The sequence below is a fragment of the Passer montanus genome, unplaced genomic scaffold (genome assembly GCF_014805655.1).
Source record: "Passer montanus isolate IOZ18808 unplaced genomic scaffold, ASM1480565v1 scaffold234, whole genome shotgun sequence".
NCBI lineage: Eukaryota > Metazoa > Chordata > Aves > Passeriformes > Passeridae > Passer > Passer montanus.
Window position 1 is genome coordinate 216,103 of NW_024366970.1, and position 12,246 is coordinate 228,348.

At 39.1% G+C, this 12,246-nt stretch overlaps 1 protein-coding gene across 1 annotated transcript in view; it reads left to right on the top strand.

Annotated features, from left to right (window-relative positions):
• The window catches only part of PDE1C (phosphodiesterase 1C), a 243,028-nt gene that overhangs the window by 212,521 nt on the left and 18,261 nt on the right, over nucleotides 1-12,246 (top strand). The window contains 2 exon segments of the mRNA XM_039710859.1: nucleotides 889-989; nucleotides 2,728-2,856. Coding sequence (XP_039566793.1) covers nucleotides 889-989; nucleotides 2,728-2,856 — 230 coding nt within the window.

Below are 12,246 nucleotides of genomic sequence, written 5' to 3' on the forward strand. Positions count from 1 at the left end.
TGAATTAAAAGGCAGTTTGTATATGAATGCCTGTGAAAACATTTCCATGGTGACAGTGAGGTGTTACAGAAGTATTTGGCAGTCACTGTGGTAAAGGCTTTTTCTAAATGCAATAAATTTAAGCATTTCATACATATATTTACAGTATCTACAGTATCTAAAACCTCTGACTCCTTTTCCACCTTTTCAGTGGAAAACCAGACAATAAAATTATTTGACTCAAATAAAAATTATTAGAAGCATCTGAATAATTTATTAATCTAAGGCAAAAGTGACTTAAGCGTTGTAAAATAAGGCTTTGACTAGGGAATTAGGAAAAATTCCACAAATTTCAGGTCTTTCTCAAGTGTTTAAAAAAATTATAAATAAATAACAAGATGTACATCTTTTGAGGTAATCTTCCTTGTTCTCCTCATGATTCAGTGATTGACACAGATTTTTAGTTTTCTGGAAAATAGTGACATTCTTCTGTTTCTGAGTCTCTGCTACTCAAATAAACTGAACTGAAAATACATACCCTGGTGGTATGTGTTTACCTGCACATACATGATCAAGTTCCCCTTGATGAACCTTGATTTTCTTGAATTTTCCTTGTTTCTGTTTTTGAAACATTTCTCTTTCAGAAAGGCACAGTTCCCCTTGCTCTGCCTTATTAGCTCCGGAAACAATTTTTCTGAAGCTCAATTTATTTAGATGAAGGTCCAGGATGAACACTGGTTTGGCTTTTATGTATCAACCAGAGAGTTTTCTTTAGAACAGCTGGCAGACTTCAGGGGAAAGGTAATGACATGCAACAGTGACTGTCAACAGAGGATAAATAACTTACCTCAAAAGACAAAAGCGTGCAAAAATGACAACTTACCTGATTGTACTGTAATCTCTTTTCAGCACTGGCTGACAGAGCTGGAGATCTTCGCTATGATTTTTGCAGCTGCCATACATGACTATGAACACACTGGAACCACCAACAATTTTCACATCCAGACAAGGTGAGGCCACTGTAAATCATGAAGGGTCAGGAAATAGAGGGAGAAATCTTTGGAGAACAGCAGCACAGCCACCTTAGAAAAGTTCAGGAACTTCTGCTTTCAAGTGTTTCAGGAAGAAAGTTAACTTTCTCAGGTTACATTTAATTTTCTTTTGTTCAAACATTCACAATGGAATTCATGTATTCTAAATTCTGGAGCATTGTTTCATATTAATAACCAGGAAAAAGAAACTTCCAAAAATATTTCCATGTAAAGTTTTCAAAAAGAAAAGGCTGTATAGAGTGATATATTTTGACAAATATGAAGTTTTGAAGGAGCTACTATGATTTTACATTTTTTTCTCCTTGTTGAATTTGAGGATTCAAACAATATTGGCGTAAATCAGGCATTCAGCCATGTTTGTTGCATTCATCAGTGAACATGAATACTACACGTACTATTTTCTCTTGAGTGGAAAACCACACCTGCAGCAAGGGGATAATCTTACTACTACCTAATCAGAAAAATACTTTTTAAAAGCATCATAAATTGCTAGAGCATAATTAACTGATAAAAAACTTGACTGGTCCTATGAATTTTATAAAGCTTTTGGGTTGGTGGAAAAGAGGAAAATAAGATGAAGATGGCAGCAAAATTCAGAAGTGTGCAAAGATTATGAAGTCTCTAGTTTCAGTGATAATTGGACATCCAATATCTGTATATCATTTTGACAATAGGAGTGTACTGGCAGAAATGCCAAAATGTCTAAATCTCCTCAGCTGACACTGCACACTTGGGCATTTTTAAATGCATTGTAATTAAAATAGATTACATGTCTGTAATTAAAATAGTTGTTTGTAGTGTCTTAGCTGAATCATGCTTTGCATCAATATTGGTTTTCAGGATAAAGCACACATACGCACAGTAAAGACCGGGAATGTAGACAGAAGTCTCTGTCTCTATTCTGGGTGAAACCACACTGCTCATCTTACGACTTCATGCATATAGGAATTAGGGATCTGCTGTACTTTCCAAATACACGTAAAAATATTCAAGGAAGGATGTAATTTAATTTTTCTAGCACTGAACATCAGATGGTGTGAAGTGTTAGAGGATAAAAAGATACACTGCTCTCTGTGAAGCCGATATGAGTGAGAACTGTAACAAAACATATCCAGCCTCTCTTGCTGTTAACTTCTTTGTCATCAAACCAGTTTACCCATTCATCAATCACAGATCTCTTCTCTGGGACTTAAAATCAGGCATGAAGTATCTTTGGTCCTACTCTGTCCCACTGGCAATTGTCTTTCCAGACAGCATAGTCTAACACACAGATGTCAGAAATCAGTTGAGTTATATCTTGCTTACAGCCAGTTTGCTGTTCTGGAAACAGTATTGGGTCATGTCTTGCAATTGCTTACGTGGGTACAGTCAGATTTTAATATCAAAGAGACATCCATAAGAGCTAGGAAAAAACCTCATGGTTCTACTCTAAGTTTACATATCTCTCACAGCTTTCAGTACTTATTTTCAAGTGTGTAACAAGGCAGTTAGGTGATTCTCATCTGGTGAAATAGATTTTGTAGTGTTCTTTAGATTTCTTTTACTTAGTAACAGCAATTAACATAGTATTACAAGAACTTTTAAAATGCTCATATCTATTCTAAAGACTTAATTGCTGTAGCTGATCTAAGGAAAACTTCTGAGTCTCTTTAGACAGGAAAAAACAACCTTTCCCATGTTTTCTTTTAAGTGCTAGGTCGGACTCAGCCATTCTATATAATGACCGGTCTGTGCTTGAAAATCATCACGTTAGTGCGGCATATCACCTTTTGCAAGATGATGAAGAGATGAACATTTTATCTAATCTCTCAAAGGATGATTGGAGGTAAAAATGAGCATGGTGGCTGCCTAGGAATATTGCAGTACCACCATAGACTGGTATTGTCTTGTTAGAATACAAATATGCATTATTGTATATTACATATTAGTCTTTCTATACTACAAGATAAAGAACTTTAAAAGGTGTTTGTCTTTTTTACTCCTGCTTTCAATTTTCATTTCTGATAGTGAGACTAGACTTCGTGACAATGGGTTATAGTATATTGTCAACCCAGGACATATATATGGGTTGACTCCCATATAATTATTAAGTATCACAGAGACACTCTTTGTACACATGTAATTGAGTGTAGACCTATTCGGCTGTTTCTTTGTCCTAAAGCATAAATATAACCTTTATCTAATTTAACACTTCCTGTCTGGAAATTATAAATGGGACTCAATGCAAAACATAATCCAGTCCAGGGAGCATAGACCTACTACATATGCTTAGGAGATTTAAGAAGCTGTAATTTAAAATAAGCCTCATTAAATACATGATTTATGTGCCAAAATGAGCCCATAATTAACTTTCCAATAGCAGACAGTTCAAAGTGAGTTTTCTGTTTTTCGTGAATTACAAGGGGTGATAATTTAAAAATAGCCTAGTGTGATGGACAGGAAGGATCCAGCCCCATGATCTTTTTCATGGGAGAGGAAGCAGCTTATGAAATCCTATGTGACATACGTCTTCTACATATTCTTAAATGTAACATAGTGCTGCGAAGCTGTTTAATCTAATTTTAATATAAATGTGGGGAAATAAGCCTGTCTCTGGGGCTGACTTCTACCAAAATGGTCAGTGAAGGCTCTGCTTGCTAATGTGTTTAGCCTGAGTTTCCTATTTATTTTAACTTGTCAACAGTGATGTGATTCTATTTATTTTAACTTGTCAACAGTGATGTGATTATATAGTCAAAAAACAGGAACTTGCAGTGCTGATTGCAGTCAATGTTGTGGAGGAGTGTCCTGAAAATTCTACCAACCAATACATAGAATAGTGTCATGATGATCAGCAAGAAGAAACAGAATGAAAATATCTCCACTGTGATGTAAAAGTCTATTTTGTGTACATATGGAAATGCTTTGTCAAATATTGGCAGAAAATTACTGCTTTGTTTAATGTTAGTGAGGAAACATAAGGGACAAAGTGACTAGAAACATCAGTCTTAGAGCCACTGTCTACAAGGAACAGCCACGGTTTCTAGTGGAGCAGCTAATTAAGTATGGTTCATTGCATAGATACTGGCTTTAAGTAAATGGCCTGCTTTTGAACTTTAAACTGTTTAAAGGTTTTGATTGAATCAAAGCCAGTTTCAGATCTTTCTCATTGATTCTGTAGTGCTAATATGTATGTTCTGCTGATACAATGTACTTAGAACCAAAGTTTCAAAGATCAACCCATCCCTTTAAAAATATTTTAACTGCCTGAGCAAAAATATTCAGTGCTTTGCGTTGCTTATTTGTTCTCTCTCAAGTATGATTTTATAGTTGGTGATCAAACAGCAGTGCTGAAGAATAAAGGGCATTGTGTGGAAGTGCTGTAATTCCAGAACACTGTGATTTCTATGTGCTTTTTCTTTTGACTCCCACTACAAAATCCCATAGGCAAACGTTTGGGAAGCACTGCAAACATCAACTGACTTCAGCAAAATCTGAGGTGTTGAAAAATAAAACCCAAGAAGCCCAGAGTTTCCCCATTCTAAGACTCAAAAGTAGGACCCTCAGTATTGAAGGATGATTTGGGCAACTAACATGATATGCCCAAATTAAACTTCACTTTTGCAGACTGATAAATCTCCCTCTGCAGAAGGCCTAAGTAATGTTTTTGGAATATAAATTCTTGAATACCTTTATGAACTGGGCTCCTTTTTTTCACATTACTGGGAAAAGAAGATCTGATGATCTGCAATCGTAGATATCTGTGTAGATTTTATAACTTTTTGGTATTCTGTCATCTAATTAGGGAATGTATTTTCAGGAAATATATGTAGAAAATTGGTGACACATTTCACAGCTGAAAAATCAATGGCCATGGGTTTTGTAAGGAAAGCAGATGACAATGGAAGAGAACTTTTGGGCTACAGTCAAGAAGAAAGGAGTTGAATGCTTACTAGTGCTTAAACAATGGGTTTTTTTTCTTCCACTGAGAAATATATGTATTTCTCTGGTGCTTATTAAATATTTGAAAATTAATTGAGTTGCTGCATTTTGTGAATCCTATTTGTGCAAGTTATAAAATGAAAAATCTCTAACCAAGCCAGATCACAATAAGCTAATAAAATAAACTGCAAATTGAACTTCTATTTTCCAATATAATGTTACAGATGTCTTTTTTAACACTGTATTTAATTGTTAGTAAGTTCCATGCAGTTTATTGAAATCTTTACTGCCAAGTATAAAATAAAAGTAATAATTAAAATAAAGAGGTTGAATAAAGGTTGAATAAAAAGATATCTGCAAAATGTTTAGTTGTTTAGCTTTTTATAGGAGTACAACTTCAGAAAGTAACTGAATTCAAAACTGACTTTCTCAGTAAAGCTGCCTGGTGTTTTGTCCCTCAAATAATTCTGAAGCCTCTATGTCAATCGCTTTCATTAGTTTCAAGATTGTGGTGAGAAACTATAATTTTTTTCTGCTGACTTTGGTCATATGCTTTTGTTTCATGATTAATAGTGCGTGCATGGTTGCGGAATCATGTAAAATTTTCCTGTAAAATTTTATTCCTATGCACTCAGGATGAACACATGCATTTTCTGAGTTTTATACCTATAGCAAGAAATAGCCAATGATGATATTTTTTTAATGTAGTGTTTTCCTATTAATTTCTGTAATAATAAAATTCTGAGACTTTGAACACAATTAGCCACATAGATCAGTTCAGGAGACATAAGTATTGTAACTGTGCAGTAAGTTTTCCTGTTTTAGACTTCTGTAAATTCTTGTCGCTGTTAGCAGACTTCATTGTCTGTGGGTTTCTGTGTAAGCCGGCTTAGCTCATTTGCTCTAAAGATTGGTGGAGATCAGCATCTTTAGATCTTGGCTTTTGTTTTCTTAGAGAAGTGGAATTATCCTTTGAATTATCTCAGTTCGGTGAGAAACCTAAAAAAAAATTATGCCACCAGTGTGTATTGTGTGATGTAGTATAGAAGAGAGAGGTGCAAGCTAACAAGGTGTAGTGCAGCTCTTGCTATGTCTTTTAGGCAAGTTTCAACAACTGTAGAGTTGCTCACAGTTGGGAACAACATTTTGTGGCTATGATCTGCATTTCTGCAGTTCCTTGATTGCCACACAGGTGTTGCATTCAACTCTGAAACCAGAACTGGATGGTTTTTCTTGAGAAGTGTTAGATGGTTAAGAGATAATTTATGGGGTGGAGCTTGGGAAACAAGCAACCTTTTTTTTTTTTCAGTTTAACCACTCCTCTGTCACCAACAAAGAGAGACAAATGCAAAAAGATATAAGTTGAAAAGTAAGTTTGCTAAAATAAAGCCAGCCATAATCGAGATAACAGTAATAACCACTAGATACAAAGGTTCTGAATCCTATGGACTCCCCAAGAACAAAGAAAACAAGATGAAGAGAAGCCCCCTACCCCCTCCCCAATATGGAGACTTTTGTGGAAGACTGCATGAGCCAGATGACAAAGACAAGATGGTGGAGATCCATTCTTCTAACTATGTGATAGAGAGAGCGCAAAGTTAAAAAACCCCAATGCTACAACTGAACATCCATGATTACAAAACTCCCTTTGCCCCAAACAATGAAGGGGAAACAAGGATAAAACAACAGAAACCTGGAGAATTTGGAGAGCTATTGTTCAAAACCAGTCAAATGTTGCTGAACCATTTGTTCCATACCACCTGACAAGGTCTGTCCTAGTGGTGGCAGCTGTATCAACAGTTGCTGCCCATCACTGGGGCAGCAGCTGTAACTCATGGAGGAAGAGGGGAGGATCAATTTTCACAGCATGACTGTTCTGAGTGGCAGTAACAAAAGCAAAGGTCTCAAAAAAAGGTCCTTTTCCACCTGCAGGGACAGGGATTGCCTGTGGCAACTGTGACCAAAAAAGTTGTTAGGACGTTTCCTCCAAAACAGTCTAGGATTGACAAATGTCGACAAATTCTCGGAGACCTGCACCAGGCAATTTCCCATGGAGTTCAGAGAGAAGCTAAAGAATGCTTCTGCTTCTCTTTGCCCTGGCCCAGAGAGTATGCCCCAGGAAACTCCCATAGAGAAACAAGAAAGAGAGTCTGTCTGTGTTCCCCCACTCTTAAAGAGAGGGGCACTTCCAGTCTCCATGGACCCAAAATACTGGTTCCAGATCCACTTCTGATCCCTGGGTCGTAATGGGACAGTAACACAAACTGCATGAACTGACATAGAGAAATAGTGGAATACAATTCACATTTTTTGGGTCACCCACCCAAGGCTTTAGCCACTCCTTATTCTATGTCATCTATGTCATGTCCCAATTAATATCTTTTAACTATATACATATACACATACAAACAACTATATACAAATACAGGTATTATTTAAGTAGTCACTCAATTATTTAAGATTGCTCCCCAAGATGTGGATTGAGTTCTATTGATCCATGACTGATCTAATAGGAGCAGTTCATTCTCATTGTTCATGTTATTTCCAACATGGAGTGGCATTACCATTCAGCAACAAGTGTTACATATGCAATTTAATGTTACAGACTGTTCTTACTCAAATCCCCTTGAGGTACATGACATGTTTCCCTGTCCCTCTGCATTACCTACCAAGTGTAACCAAGTCCTTGAATAAAAACAGTCCCATGGCTGGGTTTGCCTTAGCTTGAAGTGCGATTGACACAAACTGTCTTTCCTGACACAGCTCTCATACATGTCATGAGACATTATCTCCATCTACTGTGCACAGAGGTAACGACTGGGCCACTTCAGTTAATTGAACCTCTGGTGTTAACTAACCAGATAGCCTTTGCTAAATGCAGATGCCTCAGCTTGAAGGTCCCATAAATCATTGCTTTCAGTGTGGTTTTTAGCAGTCCATTGCTCTGCATGACTTTCCCAACAGCTGGTACAGGTGTTTATAAGGCTATTTTTGAAATTTGTCCCATTGTTTGACTTAATTCTCTCAGGCGTGCCAGGTTGTTATAGGGCTTGTTTTCCAAGGCCCAGCATAGTATTCTAGGCAGTGACATGAGGCATGGGGTACGTCTCCAGCCATCCAGTGAGAGTTTCTACCATTGTGGGCACATAGCATTTGCCATGACAGGTTTGTGGCAGTGTGATCTAATCAATCTGCCAGGCCTCCCCATACTTGTGTTCAGACCAATGCCCCCCATACCACAGAGACTTTACCTGCTTAGCCTGCTTGATTGCAGCCCACGTCTCACAATCATGGATTACCTGGGATATAGTATCTGTGGTCGAATCTACCCCTTGGTCACAAGTCCATTGGGTGTTCTCTTCTTCCCTAATGACTTGAGGAATTATGGGCCCACCAAGCTAGAAATAACTCACACTTGTGTTGCCAGTCTATATTTGCCTGAGACACTTTAATTTTGACAGGTCTACCTGTTAATTGCTGTGAATCTCATAATCAGCTTGACTCTTAGGTATATGTGTACCCACATGACGAACTTTCATGATCATTTTCTCTACCTGGTCAGCAATGTCTTGCCATACTTGAGCAGCCAAGATGGGTTTTCCTCTGTCTGCCAACTGGCTTTTATCCAACTTTCTAGCCACCCATATGAAGTGTTTGCTACCAGCTATGAATCAGTGTAGACATAGTGTTGGCCACTTCTTTCACTCAGTGATATCCATAGCCAGTAAGATGGCTTTCAGCTCTGCAACTTGACTTAATTCATCTTGTCCATTGGTAGCTTCCACAATTCACTGTATAGGGTTCTGTACAGCTGCTTGATGTGACATTCACATTCTCTGAAAAAATCCCTTCGCCCAGGATTTTTCTCCTGAGAAGTTGAGAAGCCTCAGAGAAAAGGGATAAAATTCTTATCTCATTTGCTTCTCCTGTGTTGTGCTTATGTGTGGAATGTGTTTGGAGATTGTTTACCCACAGGTGATTGTTTGATTGGGCTCCGGTATGAGTGGTTTTCACTCATTGGCCAGTCAGTGCCAAACTGTGTCGGGACTCTGGAGAGAGTAATGAGTTTTCATTATTATCTTTCTAGCATTGAGTAAGTATCTTTTCTGTATTCTTTAATATAATATAGTATAATAAAGTAATAAATTAGCCTTCTGAGAACATGGAGTCAGATGCATCATTCCTCCCTTCGTTCGGGCATCCCTACAAATACAATAGCTTTCCATTCCCTATTTGACTCTGTGATACAGCAAGAACCATCAGTGGAGAGAGCGTATTGCCTCTCACTCTCTGATAGCTGATTACAGGGCGGGTCTCCTCAGCATATGTCTCCTACTCATCTTCCTCTTTAAATTATAGTCCCAAATTCTCACCTTCAAGCCAGTTCAGGAGGATTTCCAAGAACTGAGGGTGATTAGGATTTTCAATCCAAGCTTGCTGTGGGATGAAAGCCATCCACTTACTGCATGTAGCATCAGAGGCATGATATGTGGAAGGGACTTTCCCTTTTAATATCCAGCCCTGCACTGGTAGTTGGTGTGTGAGAATGACCAGTGCTTCAGTGGTAATCACTTCTAAGGTGGATCAAACCTCTTCATAAGCTGTTAAGATGCCTTTTCCCTTTGAGGTGTAGTTGGCCTCATACCCTTTGTAACCCTGATCCCAAAGGTCATCCTCAAGTTTCTCCAGGCACCTTCTGCCAGATGCTCCAGGAAAGACCATTCTTCCTGGCTGCAGTCTAGGGCACATTCTTCTCATTCTGTCCCATCTTGACTAACCCAAGGGCTACTGCATGAGCAATCGGTTCAAAGTACTGTTGTTGTTCCACATGAAATACTTTTTTTCTATGTCACAAGGTAGAGAGGGCGCACAGTCTGGCTGTACTCTGGGATTTGCATCCCCACAAAATCCATGTTGCCTAGGAAAGTGTGTGTTTCCTTCTTGCTGGTCAGAGGGGACATAGTAGCTATGTTATTAATCACCTCTTCTGGAATTCGTTGATATCTGTCTTGCCACTTCACTCCTAGCAACTGAATTTCTTGTTCAGGTCCCTTGACCTTACTTTTGTTTGATGGCAAAACCTACATTGAAAACAACGTGGATTATTTTTTCCTCTTTCTCAAAAATTTCCTGTGCCATTTTATCCCGAAGGATCATGTAATCAATGTACTATAGATGTTCTGAAGCCTCACCTTTTTCCATGGCAAATGGTGGGACTCTGCTTTCACCCCCAGGGTCATTGGTTCCAGGCGTAGGGAATGCCCCTCCAAGTGAAAGCAAACTGTGTCCTGCACTCTGCTACTAAAGGAATGGATAAAAACACATTAGCAATGTCAATGGAGGCACCACTTTTTTGCTTTGGACCCCAGTTCATACTGATGTTCCAGCATGTCTGTCACAGCAGCACTCAGTGGGGGTGTGACTTCATTCAGTTGCTGACTGCTTCCTGGATTTCCAGTTAATGGATCATCTTTCAGATGGGAATCACAGAGTCTCGGTCAGTGTGGTATTTTCAATGGTGCATTGTTTTGGCAGCAGTTGGTACCTGCTGTTCTTCAGCCCTCAGGTATCCTACGGAAGAAGGGTCCTTTGAAAGACTAGGCAAGGTATTTAATTGTTTAAGGTCTTCTGTCTCCACAGCAGCTATCTCAAAAGCCCAACAAAGTCCTTTTGAGTCTTTGAAATAACCATTACTAAGGTAATCTATACCAAGAATACATGGGGCCTCTGAACTAGTCAAAATAGGTTATTTTTCCATTCCTTCCCAGTCAAGGTCACCTCAGCTTCTAACAGAGTCAACTGCTGAGACCCCATGTTACCCCAGCAATGGAAACAGGTTCTGTCCCCACAATGTTATGATGGCATCAGAGTATATTTTGTGCCAGTGTCAGTCAAAGCTTTGTATTTTTGTTGTTCTGATGCACCAGGATATTGTATCCAGACAATCCAATAGACATGATTTTCCCGTGTCTCCATCAGGCTAGAGGCAGAGCCCCTCTAGTTCTGGCTATTATTCACTCCCTAGGCATACAATCTGGATGTCCCTTCAAAGGGATCTGTCATGTGATATTAACTTCCGTTCTACCCAGGAACACACCCACAGGAAACTGGACCTAAATTAATTCTTGCCAGGTTTCCTTTGTTAGTAGTTTCTTCTTTTAGTTTATGTACCCATGCTGCTAAGATGGAAGTGAGTTTTCCATCCCATCTTGTCATGTCTTCTCCATATTCACAGAAGAAGAACCATAGCTTGCCTTGTGGAATGTACTCCCTCTCCCTAGCTGTGGGATGCCTACTTCAGATAGCAGGGATTCTGGACTGTACTGGTAAAATGTGAGAAAGGTCCTCCCTAAGCTCATTTCTGAGTTTCTGATGGCTTTCTGATGGCTCTCTGATAGCTCTCTTCAATCCCCTCTTCCAATTTCCACATCCACTCAGTCAGGTCTTTTGCCAAGGCTGAGACTTTGGCTCAGGTTGGCATGTGGACAGTGTCTTCACATGTCTGTAGCCTTCTTGTGTCATAGGATTCAGTGTCTTTTTTTCCTTATTCCATTGCAGCATCACTAGGAAGTGGGAGTACATTTATGTCCCAAGCTGTGCAAGTTTCAGCCACATGAATGTTGTAGAGGGTCTGGAATTCTTTTGTGTTCATCGTTATATGAGAAAATTATCGCAATCACAGCCAGTTCTTTCAAACTTTGGATTCCTTGCTTGGTGGCTTTCCAAAGGCCTTGATGCTGCTGCAGGTATTCTTGACAAAGGTATCTCTCCTCAAAAATTGCTAAGAGTTGTATCCAGAGGCTGAGAGTTTGGGCCTCCTTGCAATCCCCTGTTTGATACACATATCACAAAACAGAAATCCCAAGTGCCTTGCTTCAGTGCCAACCAAAATTGTAGCATCACCTGCAGTGTCCCAGTCCCTTGTCTTCAGGGCATATCGGGAGATAGAAGGCAATACAGGCTTTGGAAGTGTTCACTGCTAAGGTAAGGTGTTACTTCTCGGCTGTTTACTAGTTTCCTTTTTGCCTTTGGTTCATGCTTCTTTTGTCAAGGCCACAGTGAAGACTGAATCTTTAGAGGATTGTCTTTTCTTTGAGTTAGATTTTTTCTGTCTTTTAGGAGAGGGAGAGAGAGGATGCAGTTGGCAAGGAGGTACTGAAGAGCAGTGTTATTTTCCTTCAATGAAAACCATTGTGGATTGTGGAGATTTCAGGACATCTCTTCCATATTCCTAACATGCTTGATGCCATGATGCCACATAACCAGGAGTAAAACAGTAGATTAATTTAGCTTT